General features: G+C 39.2%; 3 protein-coding genes and 1 long non-coding RNA gene across 17 annotated transcripts in view; 2 read left to right on the top strand and 2 right to left on the bottom strand.

The window, feature by feature from the left end:
- Positions 1-489, bottom strand: part of CCDC58 (coiled-coil domain containing 58) — a 19,209-nt gene extending 18,720 nt beyond the window's left edge. For 2 of the 6 annotated variants that reach the window (XM_026061480.1, XM_026061481.1), the window contains exon 1: positions 351-475. In XM_026061480.1, coding sequence (XP_025917265.1) covers positions 351-401 — 51 coding nt within the window. In that variant the 5' untranslated portion in view covers positions 402-475. Of the gene's footprint in view, positions 1-350 lie in introns of all 6 variants that reach the window. The other 4 variants (XM_026061478.1, XM_026061479.1, XM_026061475.1 and 1 more) reach the window with 3 other exon arrangements.
- A 25-nt stretch (positions 490-514) lies between these two features.
- Positions 515-9,272, top strand: FAM162A (family with sequence similarity 162 member A). Of its 2 annotated transcripts, XM_026061473.1 has the most exons (5): positions 515-610; positions 1,301-1,426; positions 3,757-3,865; positions 7,147-7,255; positions 9,015-9,272. In XM_026061473.1, the coding sequence occupies exons 1-5, from the start codon at positions 595-597 to the stop codon at positions 9,108-9,110; spliced, it is 456 nt and encodes a 151-aa protein (XP_025917258.1). In that variant the 5' UTR covers positions 515-594; the 3' UTR covers positions 9,111-9,272. The 2 variants fall into 2 exon arrangements, with proteins under 2 accessions (XP_025917258.1, XP_025917259.1); XM_026061474.1 differs by lacking the exons at positions 515-610; positions 1,301-1,426 and adding an exon at positions 1,456-1,617.
- Positions 9,273-10,178: 906 nt separating this feature from the next.
- Positions 10,179-23,203, bottom strand: part of KPNA1 (karyopherin subunit alpha 1) — a 56,348-nt gene continuing 43,323 nt past the window's right edge. For 4 of the 8 annotated variants that reach the window (XM_026061469.1, XM_026061472.1, XM_026061471.1 and 1 more), the window contains exons 12-14: positions 18,738-18,865; positions 17,873-18,051; positions 10,179-16,477 (exon numbers count right to left, since the gene is read on the bottom strand). In XM_026061469.1, coding sequence (XP_025917254.1) covers positions 16,290-16,477; positions 17,873-18,051; positions 18,738-18,865 — 495 coding nt within the window. In that variant the 3' untranslated portion in view covers positions 10,179-16,289. The remainder of the gene's footprint in view (positions 16,478-17,872; positions 18,052-18,737; positions 18,866-23,203) is intronic. The other 4 variants (XR_003252790.1, XR_003252789.1, XM_026061466.1 and 1 more) reach the window with 4 other exon arrangements.
- On the top strand, positions 18,371-21,763 carry LOC112963954. The gene is made up of 2 exons (XR_003252793.1): positions 18,371-18,618; positions 19,985-21,763. It is a non-coding gene; the product is annotated as an uncharacterized LOC112963954 (long non-coding RNA).

Below are 23,203 nucleotides of genomic sequence, written 5' to 3'. Positions count from 1 at the left end.
GGGAAGGTATGTTCAGAACATGCTGGACTCGCGTTCCTCTGAGAACAGCCTACACACCCCAACAGCCACGAGCTCGTTTCAGCTGTTTCCAGAGGCGCCACCGCACCGCGGGGCACGGAGGCGCCCCGGCCCCGGGCCGCCCCCGCCGGCAGGACCCGGGCGACGCGAGCCCCCCCTCCCCGGGCTGCCCCCGCCATTTCCCGCCCGCAGCCGGGGAGGAGGGTGACCCTCCGGGCGCGCGCCCCCGCGGCCGGTTGCCAAGGAACGAGCGCGCGTGTGGGGCCGCCCCCCTCCCGCGTGGGGAGGCGGGTGGGGGGTGCGGCTCCCTCCGCCCGCCACGAGCGGATTACCTGGAACTCAGCGAAGTCCTCACAGCTCGCGGCTCTGCTGGGCGCCGCCATATTGGAAAGACCGAGGGCCGCGGCGGCGGCCAATCAAACCGGAGGAGGGCGGGATGACGCGCGGTGAAGGGCGGGGGCTAGGGCCGGGGCCAGTGCGTGGGGCGGTGCCCCGCCCCTCCCGCCGGGAGGGCGGGGCCGAGCCGTGACATTGGGGCGCTCGGGCTCGGCCGCTGCGGCTGCGGGCGGCGGTGCCATGTGGGTCCGCGCCGGTGAGTGACCTGCGGCACAGCGGGAGGCAGGGCGGGCAGAGCTCCCCGGGGGCGCTGGGGGCCCCGGCCCGCGGGGGCGCCGCGCGGCCTTGCCGCGGCGGTCGGGCGGCAGCGCTCGCGCTCCGCGGGGCTTGCAGGTAGCGTTTCCGCGAGGAGAATTTCGGGATTTTTTTTCAGGATCTTTTTTCGTTATTCCTTTAGGTTAAAGAATGGGTTAGAGCTTCCCTCCGGGGGGAGCCTTTTCTCAGAGCTGCCTTTTTCTTGCTAGCGCTCTGCCACGTCCGCGGCTTAGCGTTAGGACGTTGGTGAAATGCTGGTGTACGGTCCTCGAAATAGCACTGCCCAAAGGACATCTGAAGCGTGTCAATAGATAAGTTCCTTGAAGCTGCGATGTGTACTGTGTTTTAGAAATCGCCTGTAGGCTGTAATTTTGCAGGGCCATTTTTCTGCATAAGGTTAACAGGCAAGATCAAGTGATGGCTTATAGAATCGAGCTCGAGTTTCTCTGTTGGACTCTGTTGCAACCTAAATCTGTTGTTTCTTGCGTACTGTTAGTTTCGAACCTATTGTTTTTACTACTAGTTTTCTCTTGTAAAAAATAAAAAATAAACCTTCATTTCAAAGGTAGCGTTTTCACTCTCGTATTTTGAGTTAAGTCAGTGCCTTTGCTGCCTCTGCTTTCCCTTCCAGACTGGGTTGTTAAAGTGCTGGAAAGAAATGTTCCTTCAATTCTGTGGATGGCTAGAGGAATGGATCTGAAGATACAGAGAAGGCTTTGCAGCAAGCCCCAGGAAGAGAGTCAGCCTCAGCCACGAAGTAAGAGCTTTTGATAAAGATCAGGCTGTCTTTGTAGAGGAGTGCTTGAGCATTTCAGTGTTTCTGAAAGGTTGTATGCTTTATCTCAGAAAAAGTGCTGCCAGTTTGAAAAACCTGGACCAATGATGAAAACTTCATGAAATATTTAGATATCCAGGCTCTGATCATCTGGATGGGAATTTGGCTGACATGTATGTTAATATCCCTGATTTTGTGAGAAGGAATTCTTATCTTTGATTTAGACTGAAAAATCGAACATTAAAATTAGCAGTAAGATTTTTAGTTTTCAACAAAGTCTATAGTAAAATTTCCTTCTTGTGACAATAACATAGATTTCACTTTCTAGTAGGTCATTAGAGTCTTGTCTAATGTACAGCCCTACATGGAGGCTCTTCAGCTGCACTCTAGAACCAGCTATTCAACCCCAATGTAGAATACTGATGTTTAAGAACATAGTACTAGCTAAAGTACTTCTGCAGTTTTTCACAGTAGAAGCAGCTCCAGCCATATGCAAAACTCATCATGCCCTGCAGAAAACAGTCTGAATCATTGGTTTAGTTCATATTTAAGGAAAGGTCAGGTACAGTTCAGGTCGTGAAACATTTCATTGCTATAGATGGGACAGCTACGATGCTCTAATCAGACTTCCTGTATAACAGGTTACCTTTTTGACCCATCGATACTAGATAAAAGGAGCATACAGATGTGAAGCATTTTACATACATCTGTGTTAAAAACATATTATTAGAGCTGTACTGGGTGAGACTAAGGGTCTCTTTAACAGTGTTGTGTCTCCAGCAGTGGCCAGTAAAGGAAGGCCCTTACATTTTTGCAAAGGCCAACTGGAACAGTGGGCAATGGCAAGTATCTATGAAAGAGTACAGAAATAGGGCAAATGTTTAGTGTTTCTTTCCTAGACTGCTGTCCCTGCCACTAGTGAAGTTCTAGTCTTCAGCAGAGGTGGCACCTTTGTGTTTAATGGCCCTCGCTGGGTTTTCCTATCGTAAATTTGCCCAGTTTCCTGAAGCTGCATGTGTTTTAGCATACGTGTCCTGTGAAAAGGAGTTCCTCAGCTGAACTGTGCTGTGAGAAAATAAGTACAGTTTAGTGTTTGATTTTTTGAGTTTGGTATTTGCTATCTTCAGTCTGATGTTCCTTTATTCAATACTCCTTCTAGTACAGGAGCAATTTATTATAGTCCACCCTCTCCACGCCACTTACGATTCGGCAGCCCTCTGTTGTACTGAAGGGGGCTTCAATTACTGCTTTTCCAGGCTGAAGGGGGCTTAGTCTGTTAAATTGTTTCTTATATGAAGGCCATTCCATACCTCTGATCATCCTTCCAACTTTCTCTGTACCTGTTCTAGTTCCACTATAATGATTTTCGAGATGAGGGATCAGTATTTCACGTGCTCTTCAAAATGCTGGTGTCATGGTTTTATACAATGGCATAATGATGCTTTTGTATTGGTCTGTGCTCATTTCCTAATAATTGCTAATAGACTGTTTGCCTTTTTGACATTGAACATTTTGTTGAAATGCTCTGCGAACCCCCAAGGACTAATTTCCCAGAAATAATGGTTAGTTTAGAGACTCTTTTTGCATGTAAACTGGAATTGTTTTTCTTGTATGCGTTGCTTTATATTTATATGCATGGGATTTCACTGGCTCTGTCATTGACTCAGTGTTAAGAAGTTCTTCTGCAGCGCTTCCCATTCAGCCCTCTTCTCTGTGTTTCTGAATAACTTACTGTTGTCAGCAAATTAGATATCCACCCCATTTTCCAGATCATGTATTAATCCACTAACCAGCACAGATCTATGCAGGATGCATCCCATTGTTTTAAAAAAAGCCAAAACCTGTTGATTTTTGCACTGTTTACTATATTTTAACAGTATGTTATGTATAGAAACCTTCCATTTTTATATTTTGTATATGAAGGTTGAAAGATGGAGGTGAAAATTAAGGGTTTAATCTTTGTCTACTGGCATCTGGTTGCTTTTACCTCCAGATAAAAAAAAAATCCTACAGTCCCTGGTAAATTTAAATTCTGCAATGTTCTGGTGCAGCATATTGGATTTTTTTTTTCTAGCAGTTCCATTTGATATTTTAAACTAATTTAAATTGAATAGGAAAATAGTAAAATCACAGCACTTTAGGAAGCTTAGTTACTGGACCAGGTTCTGTAGATTTAATATTGCAAATATACAGGCCTTGGGTAAGATTTGGCTTCCCTTACATGGCCTCAGTTTAATACATACTTGCAGGTTCTCAAAACTGATTATGCCATACTTTTTTTTGTTCCCTAACCAACTTTTCACTTGTAATAGGCCGATCTACTTTAAGGGTACCTGGACACAAGCCTACAGACTGGGAGAAAAGGTTTTTGTTGTGGGCAGGCCATTTCAAAAAAGCAGAGGATATACCAGAGACTGTCTCGTAAGTGCCAGTTTTGAAGCTATAAAGGAGACATTGTCTACGCAGGAATGAGTTACCTGAATGCAACTCCAGAACAACTTTTCTTAAAGGGAATGGGTTTTCATGGCTGAAAAATACACAGAACTGAGGACACTTCTGATATTGCCTCAGGTGTTGATGTCAGAAACTGATAGAGTTAAAATCTTATGCTATTGTGATTGCTTTACAGTCTTGTAGATGAGGAAACCTGGGCAATTCTTTATTGTGGAGATGTATTCCTTTTGATTTTTCAGAAGGGAAGACTGACATCTATCAGTTGTTTCAGTAGAGAAACATCACAAATCGATTACTTTTTATTCTGCTTCCAATCAAAAAAGCTTTATGCAAACATTAAGTTTTTTCTAGTGTTTTTCTTACTATGTCAAAGTCTACTATTTTGTGGAACTTTCATGACATAATTAAAGAATAACTGAAACAGTATCATTTAAAATACTTATTAATGTATGTCTGGCGGGCTGGAGGCTCCTAATAAATAGTTCAAGGCTCCCTAATGAAAATAAAACATTGTCAAAATTTTCCTGTTGCTGGTGGAGTCCCTCTATCAATGCTTTGCTCTGTGCAAGGTGTGGGAGATACAACTGGCTGTTCTAGTCTGCCTGTCTACATATTCTAAAATTAAGATCAATCTTAACAACAACAACAAAAAAAGCAAGTATTAGTTTAAAAATCACTCCTGGTGGTAGGATAGTTATCTTTGAAATTATATTTATAATGTTTTAAAATATATGTATATATTTAAATTAAACCAAAAAACCCACAGTCAGTTTACTTTGTGCTGTTAAGGTAAACAAATTAGGTAGCTGCCCTCTAAAGATACTTTATTTGTCTGGATGCATTGTGTGGGAATTGAAGATCCACCTGTGTATCTTACATTTTTCTGAAATGCACCATAATGGATTAAAAATTGTTAAAAAGGAATTACTCCATTTTATATTAAATCATTTTTCTTAAAATCGCACTTGAAATACATAAAGGCTTAAATTATTAAAACCTATTAAAATTATGTCAGTTTGTATATTTTTGTGTGCAAGATAGTTGTCATGAATGTTTTTAAGAAGATAAACTTATCAGACTGAGGGAAGTCATTGGCTGTGCATCTAAAATCATTGTTTATTGGAAGGATAAACCAGCTTTTGATAAAAGCTGATTTTCTGCAAGTACAGAGAATTCCCCCCCCCCCTTTTTAAGCAATTAGTTCAGCCAAGGTTGAGAAGCTGACTGAAAACTATAAAAGCACAAAAACTTGTTTTCCTGTTCTAAATTAAGAATGGGGTATAAGGGGATGCGATATAACTCAGTAATCTTGAAATTTGTGATCAGAAGTAACTCATTCATTGAACAAAATAAATGTTTATTTTAGCCACTGGATTTGATTTAATTAAATTAAAATGCAAATGGTGTTCAAATAACTGCCTTTTTGTCGTGTATATTCTAATGCATCCAAGGTACTCAAATTAATAAAGTTTTTTAAATGCTACCTCTGTGCAGTTCAGCTTAATTTCAGTCTGCACCCAAGATGTTTGTCACAGATTATTAGCAAAACCAAATAATCTGGAAGCTAAATTTAACTGCTAGTTCTGTGCCTGATTAAAGTATTCTCTATGATTGGAAATCTTATCCTCGCAGCAATACGCTGAAACCATGATCAAACCTCTTGCCATTCTCTTCAAAAACGAGAGTATAATTTTTCCAGTTCTTGGGTCCTCTGTGATTTTACTGCCTTGAACCACCATGAATCCTTCAGTATCCTTTTTTTCTAAGTTCAGGGGTCAAAATGTGATAGAAGATTCCATATTCACTGGTGTTCATATACAGTGGTAGTCTCTCAGTTCTGTTAAATCTACTAGCCATGTTAGCTTTGAATTCTAAGTACCTAGTTCAATGCATTTATCCTTTCTTCATATGATACTGTTGCTTTTCCAGTCATCTGTAATTTTATAATACGCAAAGTTTAATCAGGGAGAATATGAGATTTCCTTGAGAAGGGAATCACTGCTCCAAATTCTTCAAGGAGGGTTAGATATACAGAATATAGGTCTCTGGTTGTTGTAGAAAGCATCTGAAAATGTTATGCTTCATTGGCCCTTCTTGCACTGGTATCCCTAACACCAGCTTTAAACTTGCTATAACAGAAATGTAATTTGGGTAGAATGATCTTCAGAGTTTAACCCAACATAAATGACCTGTTGATACTTTTAGCTCATCTCATATTCAGCTGGAAGGCTTTAATGACGAATACTAAGGAGGGATATAACTGCTGGCACGTCTAGATAAACACACTGAAATATGAGAAAGATTTAAAGGAGCCTTTTGTCCAAAGCTGTACTGGAAAGCTGACAATGCTTCAGGCCTCTGCAGTATGTAAGGAAAACAGATTACCTTAAGGCTATTGTTCTGTTTACTCTAGCAGAAGGGAAGTGGTAATCACTAGTCTTCTATCAAGTCCTACTGAGATTTCTAGTAGTGCTACATTGGGCAGCCAATGTTAAATCTAAATAGCATTATCGAATTCTGTAGTAGGGGAAGCCTTCTTGCTGAAAAAGAAAATAGACTGCATCAGAAATGACACCATTTTGAACCTCAGGGGAAAAAAAAACACTGCTAATCTAGGATAACGCCTCCCTCTGCCCAAGACACTCCAACTGTTAAATGTTTTGTATTTTATTCCTGCTGACAAATGCTTTTTACTATGCTTCTGCTGTTGAGGGAAAATGCATGTTTTAAAATATGTTAAAATATACTGCAGTTCAAACATGGATGGGCTACTCATTGTCTTCACAGATGTTAGAAGGTGGAGGTGAGCACAGAAGGGAGCTAGTAGTAGGAAAAATACCATATTAGTAAGAGCATCCTTCTCTTTTTGCAGTCCTCCCCCACTGAACATAAAATAAATAATAAAAATAATTTGACTGCAAGGTAAAGGAAGAAGGCTCCAGTATTTAAGTGATCTAGAAATGTAATACTCTCTGACAATTAAATAACTGAAAATTAAAAATGTTTCATTTCTTTCCAACTTTAACAGTGACTTCTTTTATGACTTTGATTAAGTATCTCCCAAGGAAGTTGGGGATCAGACGTTCCCATTCTTGTAAAGCCTTTTTTAATTTTTAGTGAAAAGAGCCAAGGACTGTTATTACACAAGATTACATAGATGGCATACCGGGAGAAATCAAATGACTAGCCAACAGCTAATTTGGGTCTTTGATAACGAGTTGGGGTTTTTTTTCTTTTTTTTCCTTGAGGATTGAAACAATCAGAGCAGCAAAGACCACACTGCGTGTGAAGTTCAGCTATGTAATGATTGCCTTGACAATACTGGGCTGCGTAATCATGGTGATTAGAGGGAAGCAGGTAAGTACAGAATTTGGGCTTGTGAGTGGAAATGGATCTTCACAAACTCCTCAGCTCCTCTTTTGGATTAGTAGTTAAGATTGGTGGGTTTTTTCATTATACCACTGAGCAAAAATTAAAATGAGTCCTTCTAGTCTCTCAGAAGTGACCCTCACCAATTAATTCACAAGTCAGAAAACGGTGATATCACTCTTAGACTGCGTATGCTTCCTTTAAAAGGAAAAGTAGTCCTTTTTGTCAGACAATACTTAGTTTTATCTTGCACAGATTTAATTACTTAATTTTACTGATAGGCTTCCAGAGTTTGAAAGGAAAGAGACCATCCTGTTCTGTGTATCTGGTAGGCAGTAAATGTTCTTTGGGCCAATGGGATCCATACAATTCATTGTATGGACCTATTACAAATGCCTCTTTATGCATATACTGCAACATTCATAGAATTAATATAATGGAAGTAGCAAATGAGCATGTTTCTCCACATGCAGACTGAGAATTCTCAGTCTTTTTAAACCATGGGGAAGCAGTCCATAATAATTCTGTGCCCTTTAATTGCATTAGAAAATACTGTCTTCCTGTAGTTTGGATGGAGCAACTTTTCCCAAACTGCTGTTGTTCATTAAATCAAAAAGCTATGTACTTTATGGAAAAACTCCAAGTCCTATAGATGGTGAGCATCCTTCACTTGCATAGAATTTGGCAAGAAATCCAAGAAGTTCAGCATGTGGCAGGACTAGGCCTATGGTTTCATTTGCACTGTATGAAGTTAAGTGTAAGGTCTAAGGTTCAACTGCAGCAAAGGTTAGTCATGCTTTAATTTTACGTGTTTTTTAACAGAGTTGGTGAAAGATTAACTTCCTAGTATTTCTGTAAAGAAATTAGGGATGCTTTTTTGTGTACTTAAGCCAAGCTGAAAGCTCTCAGCAGCTTTAGTCTCAAAGTCAAGGAACATGAAAATTTGTGCAGCTTATTGTCATATTGCTTTTGAAAAAAATTAGGGGATAACAGAAACACAGTCCTTTTAAGGATGACTGGAAGCAGAAAACCCTAGCTTAAAGCATCTACATGGACAGAACCTTATTCGTATGCTGCCTTTCTCTTAAGCTGCTACTCTGATTACATTGTTCAGATCTTGTTTTTATAGACTAAGCGTGCTAGAGAAATTATATTAAAATTTGTTACTGAGTCCCATTCCTAGCATTGTAAACTACTGAAGTGTGAAATTTCTACTTGTCAGCATTCCCCTTATCAAAGTGAAAAGGATGCAGCATTCTGAAACAAAACAGTTGAAAGCTTTTTCCCTGGCTTTAGCAGAGAGATCAAGCACTGACAATTCCCAGAACATTTTCCTCTTAGTTTTGAGTGGTATGAAAGCAAACAGTGGAAAGAGAAGAGAGGCACAGCTGCTTTGGGACCTTTGTTTTCACAGCAGCTGGAATCTATTATATATAACTTCTGATTTGTTTTCAGTATCTCTGACTTCTGAAGACCAGAGATTAATATTAAATACTGACCAGAAACACAGAATACATCTGCTAGCGCCATTAACAGAAAGGCTTACTCTATTCCCAGAGAAATAGTGAGTTTAAACCAAAATACTTTCTGGATTTTTTATTTTAACCCCTTCTCTTCATGGCACTGAGGTTGGCAGAACTGTGTCTTAGTAAGTTAGGGCAGATATTTTGTAAACTATTGATTGAAGTTTCATCTTTGTGGTCCTTTAGGTAACACTTTCTGCTCTTCTCTTGTCTTTGTATTGTAGGCTGTGAAAAGGCATGAATCTCTTATAAGCATAAACTTGGAGAAGAAAGCTCAATGGAGAGAGGAAGCTGCTCAGAGTACATCTGCTAAACCCTAGAGGAGGAGGAAAGCAAGCGACCAAGGACTGGGGAAGAAACAACATCCTTTTCAGCACTGGGAGGAGGATATAGTTGTATTTTTCCTGTATGTTAGTTCTGTACTTGTGTTCAGGAAAGAATGAATACATGATCCCGTAATCATTAAAAACAGAAACATCTATTTTCTTTCTGACAACCTCCCATTTCCTCCAAATTCTCTTCCTCAAGGTTAGAGGAACAGGACAAGTGAACAAACTGAATAGACAAAATAGTTGTTTCCCACATGTGCTATGCACAAGACTAGGTATCTTAAAAGACTTTGAGAGCCATACCTGTGTTCTTGGTACCAATCTCCTTTACCAAGTCTTATGCTCTTACTTACCACTTATGATAACTAGGACACAAAAGGAACAGTGCATTTGGTTTCCACTTGTACATCCATACTTGTACAAGTGAAAAACCTTTCACTGGACAGGCATCCACTATCACTGTCTTATGACTTGGGTACTTGACTTCTTTGGGTCGCTTCAGGAAGAAAGGGGCTGTATGCACTCTGTATTATTACAGCCTGCTTAGAATATTCCATATGTTCCTTTTTGGGTAAGAGAGAACAATTATGAGGGTAGTCCTTGAGTCAGGAATAATCGTATGGCCTGCATTAATATCAACAGAATGAGCAGAACTCATTAGGAAGCCTGCTTACTTGTTTTCAGTCCAATATATTCTGGCTATGTTTAAGTGAAAGATTACTTTTTGTGAAAAACTGCTGCCTTTTGATAAAAAGAGGAGAGTGATAGTGAAGTGGTATTCCACAGAATCAATGTGTTGCAAATGACAGCCTATCAGTTTTTACACCAGAGTCTACAGTGAGATGAGAAAAAATCCAAGCTAAGGGAATAGAGAGTATTTAAAGGAATACTGAGCAACAGCTCTAGCCTGTACTATCAGATTAACTCTCTAGAGGCACGTGAGTGTGTGAGAAAGTGATTCAGGCATTTCCAGTTTCTGCTACTGAGCTCTTTTTTCTAAAATTTATTTGCATTTATTCCCTTCAAGTCCCCATCTTTGCTTTCATGACATTAGCCCACTTAAGAGAAGGATCATTTATTTCACCTTATGCCTCAAGTTTTAGAAACAGCAGAGCCACAGACACCTTTAGAGAGCTACTCCCAACAGTCCTATTTCTGGCATTCATCCCAGAATAGTTGCGTACTGTTCATGCTGAACAGTCTTCAACTGGAGACTAGTGTTTTTCCTCTTCCCTTCAGCTCCCTTGGAAGGAAATGTAAATTGGGACTGTCAGGACTGTTCCAAAGCACATAATTTTCCAGGACTGCCTGCCAACTGGTCACTAGGGACTCTAGAAACAGAAGAGACATGTATGTTTGAACAGATGCAGTTTGTGAACTTTCTGATAGCGAGAGACAAATATTGTTTGAACCATTAGTACTACTAAAGGTTAGCAATATTTCTTAAGGAAATAAAAGCCCTACAAAAATGCAGGGTACATCTTGCTTGTCTTTATAATTGGAAAAGAGAAGCAATGAGATATCCAGCACAGACTTTTCTAGTACCTTGTCCTTTCCTCTAGAGATAGAGAGCAACTGCTACAGTCCATCTTTTTTATTGATTACAGTTCTGGGTACCACTCATATTGATGAGATGTAACCAATCAACCAACCTGTGCAGTCATTCCACCACAGAAGTTAGTAACCTTCAGATGTCTCCAAGACCTGTTATCAGATTCTCCCTACGGTCACCATCGTAAGTATGCTGTCACTCAAACCAAATAGGCTCCCATAGATTTGTCCACTCAGCACTGAGTGCAAGTCATGCTTAATTCCACTGCAGATAAGTGAACGGATCTTTCATGACAGCTCTCTTTCTGTGCCACACTAGTAAACCCAGATGTGGGAATCAAAAAAATCTTCCCAGAGTGTGTGCATGTGTTGTGTATGTTTTAAACAAGACCAAAAAGGAGAACATGAACTGTAGACAGTATTTCAGGTTACCATGAAGAGAAACTTGTATGTGATTTAATTTATGCTTGTTGATGGCAGAGCTTAAAACCATCCATCTCTCAAAATCATTCCCCTTTCAATAAGCACTTGAGTGCACTCTGAACAGAATTGTCATGCACCTCATCTAGTTATCAACATAAAACTGGACTCATCCAGCTAGTAAAACATTTCAAATAAAAATGTCTATCACTTAGCAACAGCTCAGAGCAGCATCAGTCAGCAGTTTTTCATTTTACTTACATATCTAAACACTTTATGCCCTGTTTACCCAAAAATTGAACTCAAGGGTCCAATGGCTTTATAGAAGCTCCATGTAGTCATATATCCTTTCCTTCTATCAGTCTGATATCGCCACCATTTCAGGATCTACCATAAAACCTGTGCATCACTGCACATATTTGCATTTTCTTTCAGCTTCCGCATTAGCTCCAGAGTCTCATATAAAAGCCTGAGCCATTGGGCTGTGTGCAGTCTCCAGCCCTCTCTCAACCATTATTTTCTTTGAAAGTATTTGGGTATTAGAAAAATGAAGTAAATCCTTCTCAGAAGGACAATGAAAGAAATCACTTCTTTCCTAGCCCGATGGCTCCCAAGAAAACACTTGGCAATGGTTAAAAAACAGAGCACAGGTTTCTGGCCTAAGCAACCAGTCTAGTGGACTGGAAAACTTCTTAATACAGTTTGTATCACCTAATTGGCTCCTGGCTTTAGCCTACACCATCTTAACACTGACTAATTAAGAGGAACATACTAAGTCCTTAGAACAGTATTTCACTTTCTCCCCTTTGCCAGGTCTGCAGCACAATTCAGGGTAATATTTATTCTCAAAAGTAAAATTATTAACCTACATCATATGCCTTATTGTTATATCTATTCAAGAGGCAACAAATACCTCCCAATGCAATGATAAAACCGATGAACTGAACCACACTGCCTCAGTAGAGCATGTGTGAGCCCTATGGACATAGCCATAGCAGCAAGCAAAGAGGTCCCATTTATTTTCCTACTAAAACTCAGGTATTTGAAGGAAGACCTTATTATCTCATGGCTAAAACTGGCATGGAAGGGTACTAATGATGCATTGTGCTGATCCCAGAAGGAAGTAAACCTCACTGGAAGACATGGGAAATTACTTAAAGCTAGCACAGAGACACACACTTCCCAGAGGTAAGAAAGCTGTTCTGAAAATTGTCAGGGAAGCACAGAGATGCATCACCAGCACCATCATATTTAGGACTAAAAGATGGGATTTGGTTCTTCAACAGTCTTGGTACTGATAGTTACAGAAAAGCAAGTTCAAAAGCACATAACATTTTCTTGGGTCAATAACTCCCTCCCCTCCCTTAAGACTAAGGAAGGGACTTCAGCTATATTTGGTTGGGATCAAGGAACCAACACAGGAATTTAGGCTGAACACAGGCTGAAGTTTCTAGGCAGCAGTTGCCTCAAATGATTGTGTTGGTGGTATCTTGCCAGAAGCCCCAAACAGTGGTCTTGGCTTAGTGTGAGCTTTCAGTAATCTTCTGCCCCATCATCTCTTGCAACCTCCTAAACCCAAGAGAGTGCATCTGCCTGCCACGTTCCACTAGGAGCTTTACCAACAAAAGGAATAACTGCTCCTGGTTGCTGCTCCAACAAATACACAACTCCTCTAAACATTAGACTATGCTACTTCCTACTTGCATACAAAACAAGAACAGATCATTTAAAACAGTGTGACCTTGATGAAAGCATTCCCTGAGTTAATTCCTGTTTGAACAGCAGCATGCCCTTTAGGAAAGCAGAGAATATTGGTTTTAATGTTTCTAACACAGTGGAATAACACTTTTGGTAGAATAACACTTGTTACTCTAATGTCAGTCTAACCATTAGTTACTCTTAAGGGTAAAAAGTGCCTTATTTCTCATCTGAATGGAACATATCTTCCAACCTTTTAATAATTCTTGCTATTCCCAATTTTTTAGCATGTTGATAACCAACTTCAAATCTTTTTCAGAGGTACTTTTCCTCTAAAACAGAGACCTTTATCTGTGGCCTGAATGTTTTTTATTAGATGAGTAACCTTGCACTATATATTTAGCTCTATTAAAATGCAAGTAGTTTGCTTGCCCTTGGTTTATCAAATAATTCCAATCAGTCTGTATCACTGAGCTGTTTCTTTGACTATTCACAAGTCTGATCTTCCTCCCATATTCATTTAACTTGCAACTTTTGTTAGAAGTGGATTTTGCTTCTTTTCAAGTCATTAATAATTCTAAGTAAAACAAGGACAAGGACTGGTTGCTAGAAGATCCTGCTAGAAATACACTCAAGGAAGACCATTTAAAATTAAATTGAGACCTATGAGTTAGCCACATTTTTAATCCATTTAATGTGTGCCACGTTAATTTTTGTATTGTTTTAGTTTTCAGTCAAAATGTTATGCCGTATCAGTCAAATGCCTTACACAGTCTAAGTATATATGACAACAACATTATTACCTGTGTCAACCAAACCTGTCACTTCAAACAAACATACCAAGTTTAAGGATTTATACTTATCTGCTCTGAATTCACATATCCACTGCAAAAGTAGCAAACACGGGCCAGGATCCTTACACAGGAAGGCACACCATTCAGCTTAAATGGACTCTTTTTTAATTCACTCATTTAGAGGCAATTGTCATTATTTTCTTGGGGGGGAGGGCAGGGAGGAACGCCAATGCACCACATTGTTTTCACTAGCCTGGAAGAGAAAACACTTATATAGAGAGAGATATATAGATATATAGATATGTATATAAATACACACATATGCATGTGTGTATATATATGTGTGTGTGTATATATGTATATATACACACAAGTGTATATATACACAGAATATACATATATGAATATACAGAATATATACACACACACTTTGCTCAGATTTGTTTACAAAATATGTAGCATTTTTATACCATCCAATAAGAGGTACATGATTTTAAACAAATCTTATAGAAATGACATGTTATTGGAAATTTACATGTAAAAAAATCCAGCACAAAAAAATCCAAAAGCTAAAACAAGATTTTGCTACTCATCAGTGCTTCTATCACCCTTCAAGAAAGAGAAACACAGTTATTTATGTGATGTAAAGGCAACATTGAGGGGTTTTTGTTTTTAAATTAACCACCAAATTTAACCCCCTAAAATTACAAAGAATCGAAGTCCATTTACAGATCAAGTGCAGTAAACTAAATGTTCCTTCAGCACAAAGCAGCACTAGAGAAAATAACTGGGGGAGGGAAGGTGGAGGCCAACTGGATTAGCTAGGGAGGCGGCAGGTGGCTTCTGCAGTGGCCACTCAGGTCAGAGTCTCCATCCTGAAGCACAGACAGAACTGAAGACTATACTTAAATAATGATCACACAGAGCTGATGTTCAGGCCTTTGCCTAGCTTCTTTCAGCAGTTTGACAGGTGATTTACCTATTTTTTATTATTATTCTGTATCCAATCGGTTGTTTTTGCTTTTGCAGTGGCTTGCCACTGAAAGGAGTCATAAGGAGGATCTTGCAGACAGTTCTGCCAACAACGTTTACCACAGGTACATGACACTGCAGTAGTCAGTGGCAATTTTGAAATGTTTATACTGGACAAATGTGTGGTCCAAACATCCAAAATGGCTTGAAAGAACATAGCCCAGTGCAGGGAGGAGCACACAGCCTGGAGAATTGATTGCATTTACAGAAATGAAACCGTCACTTTCAATCATGTGGCATCTGCCTTGTTGTGTGAAGAGTATGTTGTCAAAGTCAGCTGAACTCAGTGAGGAGTGTCTAGCCTTTGCACCAGACATCAGTGATCCAAGCAGGGTGTGGAGCCAAGAACATGCTGCTAGCAGAAGGGCAGTCTACAGCTGCAGATGACAGCTGTCATGCAGTCAGTGATGCTGTATAGATGTCACCTGTAGGAACCACGTGTTCCATGATAATTCACCTGAAGTCCCATAAACAGCAAAAGGAAAATGAAATGAAAGGGCCAGGCAGATCTGGGTGGAATATTACTATCCTTTGAATGTAGTGTCATTGTAGTTGTTTAAATAAGGGATTTGACCAGAAGGATTCTATTTCATTAGGCGAGCTGGAGAGGAAGCTCTGTCTCTTGAAAATGAAAAGGAGGGCTAACACTCCTTGTGCTAAGTTTTGCAAATTAGGATTTTGTATTCAGAAGGTATTTTTTCAGAAGAGAAATCTGTTCGAGTCAAGCTGCGTAAAAATGTAAAGAGGCAGACAGGAAATTTTCAGCCATAACTACATTACCAAAGACAGACTTGGGTGCATGAAGTCAGAAAGGGCTGTAGGCCCGGTTGGGTCATACTGAGTTGGGAAGCAGAAACAGGGGTAGTTTCTCCATTCTGGAAGCTGGTTTGGAAAGTCATTTCTGGGGATGTGGTAAGAGTGACATATTCACAGGTTCTTTTTTTTTGGTGAAAAGGAAAGACTGGGAGGGTATACAAATCTCCACAGTGGTCTGCAATCCAGCTTGGGAGCTCAGTTTTGAGAAAGGATAGGACCAGATGTGTTCGGTATTCTTAAGACCCAGAAAACGTCCATTGTAGCCTGTTGTTGCAGGGGATAGAGAACTTACTCCATTATTTGTAACATGTTCTATATGCCAGTAACCCAGGCTGCCACATACAGCAAAGCAGATACATTGCATTTCAAGATTTAACACATCTCACACCACTATCCAAAGAGGCATCCAGGGAAGAGTATGGGAAATGAATTAAGCTAGGTTCTCAGAAAGTCTGAATGTCTTCCTGGACTGCAGGCACACACTGCAGCAAATGCATGAAAAAGGCAGCCTCATCTTGGATACCAGGAGTGTGGGGGCTAGCAGAAGAGGGATTATTTTCCTGTAATAGGAGTAGGGAATATCTCAAAGTATAGAAAGGTGCCTCTGCTCCACAAAGACGACAGTGGAGAGGTTTCAGAATCTACAGAAGAAGGGTGATTCTGGTGACCCCTTGCCAAGGAGGGGGCATCCTGCCACGGAGAGCCAAAGGTTTTCCAGACATATGTAAGAGCATGTGCACAAGGCAAGCGAATGAGCGCAAACAGGGTTATGGAAAACATTGAGAGAATCACTCCACGGGTGGCTTGTGGCTCGACAACAGGATTGGCTAGGTAGAGGAGCACTCAGCATAAGGACACCTCAGAGCTGGAAGCCTTCCATGGGAGCCTCACACTGCTGGAAGATGTACTGCTGCTGGCTGAGATCCACCTGTGGGGCAATGCTGCTGTCTTCATCCTCCGTCCCAAAGTAGTGTTCAATCAGATCAAAGGCCTTCTGATAAATCTCTTGATTCTCATGGCTCTGTAGGAATTCAATCTTGTCCAGGCCTGTAGAGAAAAGAAGCACATAAAAATTAAAGCTCAGTGAAAGCAGATGACCATATTCATTTTCAGTCTGCTGTGAACATCAAGTTTCATAACAATTCTCTCCCACCTTCTGAAAAAAAAAGGTCCCACTATAGAGACCCTTCCACCACTTGTGTTCTCCATAGCCAAGGAAAAACAGATTGCAGTACACAGTTTCCCTGTAACTATACAATGTATTTCATACTTTGTCTGCCTCTTCTCTCCCACTCAATCAAATCAGATCAAGGACAGGCTTGGAGATCTGGAAAACAAGGCCTCAGAGATTTTTCTGAACAGACTTTTAGGATCATGTTTGCTGAAGGCATTCTCACAGTACTTTTGTTTGCAAAGGCCATTAGCACAGAATCACAGAAATGCAAGTTGGAAGAGACTTCTGGTAATTATTTAGTCCAACCTCCAGCGCAGCATGGAACTACTACCAACACTAGATTAGGTCAACTGTGACTTTGTCCAGCAAGTCTCAAAAACTTCCAAGGATGGAGGCGCTGCTACTTAATATATAATGCGTATATAAAGTGCAGCTAAACTCCGGCAAACAGTTTTTGTGCAGACATTAAGCAGGTGGTCAAACTCAGGCCTTGTAGTCAGAAAGAGATTAAAATACTACAGCGAGCTGAACTATCTTTGATACCCAGGAACAATGTTATAATGAAATTCAAGTCCTAGCCACTGTAGTAAATCTCTAATACTAGGAATTTACAAGCTGTCCACCTTCACACTTCTAGATAGTCCTATCATTTCTGTCATGGAACAACAAGATTATGTTTTCCTCAGTAATACTTAGTTCTGCTGAGAAAAACAGCTGAGGTGAACCCAGATATACCACACAAAACAGAAAATGGCCAGAGTGAATTGAGAAGACCTCTGACCCACTTAGAGGATACAAACCTTAAGACCAGCAATACTTCAGAATTAGGATGGAATGATGCCAGCATGTGCTACAACCTCAGCACAGCAAAGACTAAATAAAATGAACAAACCAGGAAGTTGCTGTTTGCTGCCAAAATTCTACCGGTCAGTAGAGAGGGAAGAGAAAGGCCTGAAACCTGAGTGACAGAGCAGAGAGCCTGAATTTTATCTGCTGTGGAGGGAAGCTATCGAGGCTGAATGACACCCCAAATCACCAGCAGGGTGAAAAGAAAGACAGAAAAAGAGATCTATATACACTGTGTCCAATCTACATGCAGACAAGAATCATGTAAAAGATGGAGCACGTTGATAAATGGACACTTGTCTAAGAACAGTTAATTTTCAGATAATAGTGATGAGAAAATTAATAGAATCTGGTCTCTGAACCTCTAAGGGGTTCATGATCATTGCTTTAACTACTGCACTCCACAGATGTTTTGCTCATACCATATGCTTCTTCAATAAGAGCACAGTAAGGATTAATGCCAGTGCCACTGCGTTTGGATTCCTGCTCTCCAAGCCTCAGGATATTCTCCAGCCCATTCAGTGCTACTTGCACAATCTTTGAGTCCATTACTGTAAGGAGGTCACAGAGAGGTTTGATGCATCCCAGTTCTACTAAATACCTGAAAAACACCACACAGAACCCAGTCAATTGTCTGTAATATTATTGTTGGTGTAGCCATTTAAGCAGTTAGACTAAGAACCAAAACAATCAGATGAAATATCAACTTGATGGGAGCAATTATGGGCATCTGTTTATATCTAGTCAATTCTGCTATAACATAAAATATCTTAAAGATATTTCATATCTATCTCTATATGAGAGAGATATAAATATTTTGTTTTATAACAATATCAAGAAATTGTATATGAGCATGTATACTGGTACAAGTTAAATAGGAAATACAATGCACATGATGCCCTTGTCTCAGGGGCTTGGGAATAGGTCTTCATGCTATTTCTCTCTAGGTTGCTAATGAACTTTGTTATACTCTACAATGACCACTAAGAAATGAGTCAAAAAGTTTCATGTAGGTCTTTAAAAGAAAGGGTTCAATTTAAGAAAAAGCATTGCAACTGAAATTTTTATGTGATTTCTCCATACAGGAATGAATGGCTCTTTCATGACTTAATCTAAAGACATGGTCTCAGTAGAGACAAACATTGGAAGCATATGGAACTGTACACAGGTACTGTCAAGACTGTACCAATTCTAGAAAAGGTTTTCCAGCTTCTAGGTTATTAGTATGACACCTTGCACAAATACTAATTCACTCAATTACATAGAAAGATTTGCACTATTTCATACTTGATCTGTTCAGCAGAGCCTCCAGATGTTGCATTTGTGATTGCCCACGCAGCTTCTTTCCTTGTCCGAAACTCAGCTGTTTGCAAAATATTTATAAGAGCTGGGAAGATATGGGCATCTATGACTGTCTGCAAAAAGAAATGACACAGGGGTTATAATGAAAATGGGAAATAACTTCCTTGTCCTGAGCTACTTAATGTCCATGTTCAACACAATACATAAAACAATGAAACATTACTGCTCAAGGGGCAAAAAACAATTTTCAGCTTTACATTCTAAACCCTTATTATCACTGGGGTCTGTGTTGATCCCAAAAGCAACTCAAAATCAAACTGAAGTGACTACCGTACTTCATGTGTTACTTAATTATACCATAATAACAAAGAATGCCATACTTCCCTTGTTTTTCCAGATCATAAACCAATCTACTATTAAGTCATTAAACCATTACATCATTAGAGCCCCCTAAACAGGGAAGAAAGCCCCATAAAGCTCTGCATCATATTATATTTCTATTAAGTAAGACAACAGAGCAAAGAGAGAACATATTGTAAGGACTAAAAAGCTCCTCAAAACAAGCAAGGATCAATATAGTCTTTCCTCATGAAAAAGACAAAGCAAAAGATAGCTTAGTAATATGGTTAACTGCTTAGCCTATCAATCTGGTATCAGCCAAATCAGTATTTAAGTCAGCAGTTCAAAGTTTCTAGTAACTTCCTCTGGAAAATAACCTTTTGCAGTAACAGACCAATGAAACAATTTTAGTTACACATTTATGACGAGGATCTGAAACATCTTCATAAACCTCATTCAAAAGAGCAAAAGCTTAGGATTTCATTTTTAAACTACCATTTTATAAATATATGTCATCACAGAACTGGTAAAGACAAATTCAAAGAAAGCCAAAGAGATCCTTTTCAATCAATCAGATTTAACACAGCATAAAGCTATAGTCAATCCATCCTTTGCACCAACCAGGTCAATAGTCCCATGGAACGCTGTCTCTTTTACCACAGGATCTGCACCTCTAATATGGCAATCTGGGGCCCTGAAGTAAAAACACTGTACCATCTTGGCAACTACCATAAAACACAACTCAAAAAGAACTGGAATTGGTTAAGAAAAACATTTTCTTACATTTTGCTGTTTTCTAACATTAAAATGTTTCATATTTGTGTTAGACTGAGAAAAAAAAAGTCCATTGAGAGTGAGAAGATTCTACATGAATTCTTTTTCATTCTCTACAGGGTTCAAGACACTGGAAACTATAGCCTGTATGATCCTGCCATCATACTCCATTTCCCCAAAGGACAGTTGTTTAAATAAACAGTAATGGTGGAATAGAAAAAAAAAAAAAACAACACACATTATGGTTTCATATATCTTTCAGGAACACATCTCATGGTTATGTTGACCATAATGCCAACACTTCATTTCTATAGTGTATGATAGCATGTTTTGAAGGAAAGCATCAGACATCACCCTTTGTCTTTGCTGAACATTTTGAAATTTCAATTTTTTTTTAATTTCAGATTATAAAAGATGTATCAATGACAGTTACAGAAATCCTGATTTGCAGCTTTGTCCTTTCAATTACACCTCCATCACCTCATGTTATATTAGATTCACACTTTGTAAAGAATGTTTAGCAAAAAGTCCTGAACTGAAATTTTTGAATGTGAATACTGTAAATGGTAGGTTGTAAATAGGAGCCAGCTAGTTTAAAAAAAAATTTTTTTTCAGAACACAGGATGCATTTTTTTCTCCTGATTTATATTTTGCCAGAAAAAGATACTTCATTTTTATAAATATAAAAACATAGCACACATTCTGAAATATTCTCTACAGAGAGAGCTAGAGAGTCAAAGAATGTGAATATGATAGGATATGTCAGGACATTAGTATTTTACTATTCTACCAAAAAAAATGTAAACCAAAAATCTCTTTATTGCTTCTTAAATCCCTCCACACAAAAGAAAACTTTTACAAGGGATTTCTTTCCTTAGAAAGTGTCTTATTAAAACCAACTTTTTTCGTAAGTACCAAGGTCAGCTATGTGACATGATAGCATGCAACTAAGTGAGCACATCTTAGCTGACATGCAGTTACATACTTTGAGCCTTTCTTAATGCCAAAAGAAAGTTACTTAAAAACTTTAAATTTAAACCTGTAAATATTGGCAGAGTTCCAGAACAAAGGGAACTAGCAACAGGAGGGCAGCGAATGGGAGAATCACAAAATGCTTAATATATGCTTAATATATTAATATATGCTTAAATATGCTTCACTAGATTTCAGAAGTCCAGTTAAGCTCCACTAGGGTAGAAACGATAAAGTGTTAATACAGAGGAAGTGCCAGCACCATCTATTATTTTAAACACCATGTTATACAGCCTTACTCACAGCAGTTATTCTTGAAAGAAAACTAGAATGCATAATGATTCCTAGCTCTGTGATACTTTGAGTGGGAACAACAGTTAACATAGGTACAGGCCATGTTTTCCTTCAAAATTAAATTTCTTCTAAGGGACAAAATAGCAAGCTATTAAACTAGAGTTTGTATTTGTTTTGGTCTTTAAGGAAAAGCAAACCTCAGGCAGAGTGAAACCCTAAAAGACTGCAGTAGGATGAGAGGCTTAGAATTTCTGAGGATTTAGAAAGTGTTAATTCAAATGAGCTTGTCAGTATTACTGTGTTGTGCGTCTGACTTGTGGAAGTGTGTAGAAGACTAAAGTAAATGTAGTACATACAAAAAATGCTCAAAATTAGCACAGTTTTCACACAAAATGAAAACATCGCAGTACAGGGATTTCAGTTCAACAGCTTTAAAAACATGTCACAGAAGTAAAACAGAAATGACAAAAATTAAATTCAAGTTGTAAACTAAGGACTGATGTACAAACTACTGCACATCTCACCTACTCTTTGTCAACTGTCTACATGTTCCTCTGTTCCTGTTGGCCCTTCCTGAGAAAAGTGGTTAACTGCCTCATACTTGCCATAAACTAAAAGATGTTTAAACATTCTTTCTGAGCAGCTGATGTATGGCAATGCTTTTATTTATCAATGTCCTCTGAAAGTGACTCAAATTTTTAATGGTGTCTGATAACAGCAGACCAATGGGGTAACAAAAATTTAAAGAAACGCTTCTAAAACCACACCATTTGTAGCAGTTTTCGATCTAAATTACTGTTGTGTTTCCTTGTAAGAACAAAACATACTCACACCCTGCTTACAACAGTGACCACTAGCAGATGCTTAGGAAAGAACATAAATTCTCTTCATGTGTAACTCCCTTCAGAGTGTAAACTCTCTTCAGCTTAACTTTTTTTTGAGTATCCGGTTTTACTGCAATCATATGAAAAGATATCTGTTTGCTTGTTCTGAACATGGCATCTATTTGTTTCTCTGATACATCTTCGTTTGAGATCTTGTTCAAAAGCAAAGAACAGTCATGTCCTGTTCACCTTCTCCAATGCCACTCATGATTCTAGTCCATATTTTGTGGTTCTCCTTACCATCCGCTACTATATCCTCTTAAAATGGGTCTGCATACGCATCAGAGCTATCCATTGCATACCCAATCAGAGATTTATACTAGAACCAGAATGAGGATTTCCTTTTTGTCCTTCATTACATTGCTGTTGATTTCTAATATTTAAGTTGTTTTTAGGCTGCTAGGAGGCACTGAGCCAACATATTCAAAATACTTGTAATCCCTAAATCTCTTTTCTACATAATAGCTAATCCACAGCCCATCCTTTAATACATGAATTTAGCACTGAAAATTTTCCCCGAAGTGCATCCTTTCACATTTGTCTGAACTGAATTCCATCTTGAATTATAACGCTTGGAATCTCACATAGTCCTTCAGCAAAGCTGGCCGTCATTTTTACAACCCTGAATAGCTTAAAATCACCAGCAAACGTTGTCCCATCCCATTCCCCCCACCACCATCCCTTTTTTTCTCCTAGATTATTTATACCTGAAGAACTCCAGTGTGGTTCTCCCCACCATTGGAAAACTGATCATTTATTCTCACTATATGCTTCAGATATTTTAATCACTTATTTGCAAGAGGACTTCTCCTCCTATTTCACAACACACTTCCTTTCAGGGCCTTGATCAGGGACTTTGCTGAAAACTTCCTGGAAATTCACATAGCCTGTATGAACAGGATTTCCTTTACTCAGATGCTCAATGGCCCTTCAAAGTACTCAAGAAGATCTGTGAAGTATGATTTCCCTCTAGAAAAGCTGTGCAGACTTTCATAACTTGTCTATTAATCTGTTTCTACTAACTTTTTTCTTATCAGATTTTATCACATCAGACAACTGTTTTCTGCAACCCCTGAAATCCTTTGGAAAAGTTAGCATCACAACTGCCACCTTCTATTCTCCAATATAAAAACAGGGGCTGCATATCAGAATTCAACTATTCTGTATGTAAGGGCCTTTAGAAATCTT

Source organism: Apteryx rowi, unplaced genomic scaffold, assembly GCF_003343035.1.
Source record: "Apteryx rowi isolate R43461 unplaced genomic scaffold, aptRow1 scaffold_181, whole genome shotgun sequence".
In the NCBI taxonomy this organism is placed as follows: domain Eukaryota; kingdom Metazoa; phylum Chordata; class Aves; order Apterygiformes; family Apterygidae; genus Apteryx; species Apteryx rowi.
The sequence above is the reverse complement of the archived record's forward strand: the minus strand, read 5'-3'. Positions and strand labels throughout refer to the sequence as shown.

What these genes read in the sequence shown, in the direction of transcription:
- FAM162A (XM_026061473.1), top strand. An exon ending in GAGTCAGCCTCAGCCACGAA is followed by an intron (nt 1,427 to 3,756) that starts GTAAGAGCTTTT and finishes CACTTGTAATAG; the next exon opens with GCCGATCTACTTTAAGGGTA. An exon ending in TGGTGATTAGAGGGAAGCAG is followed by an intron (nt 7,256 to 9,014) that starts GTAAGTACAGAA and finishes TTTGTATTGTAG; the next exon opens with GCTGTGAAAAGGCATGAATC.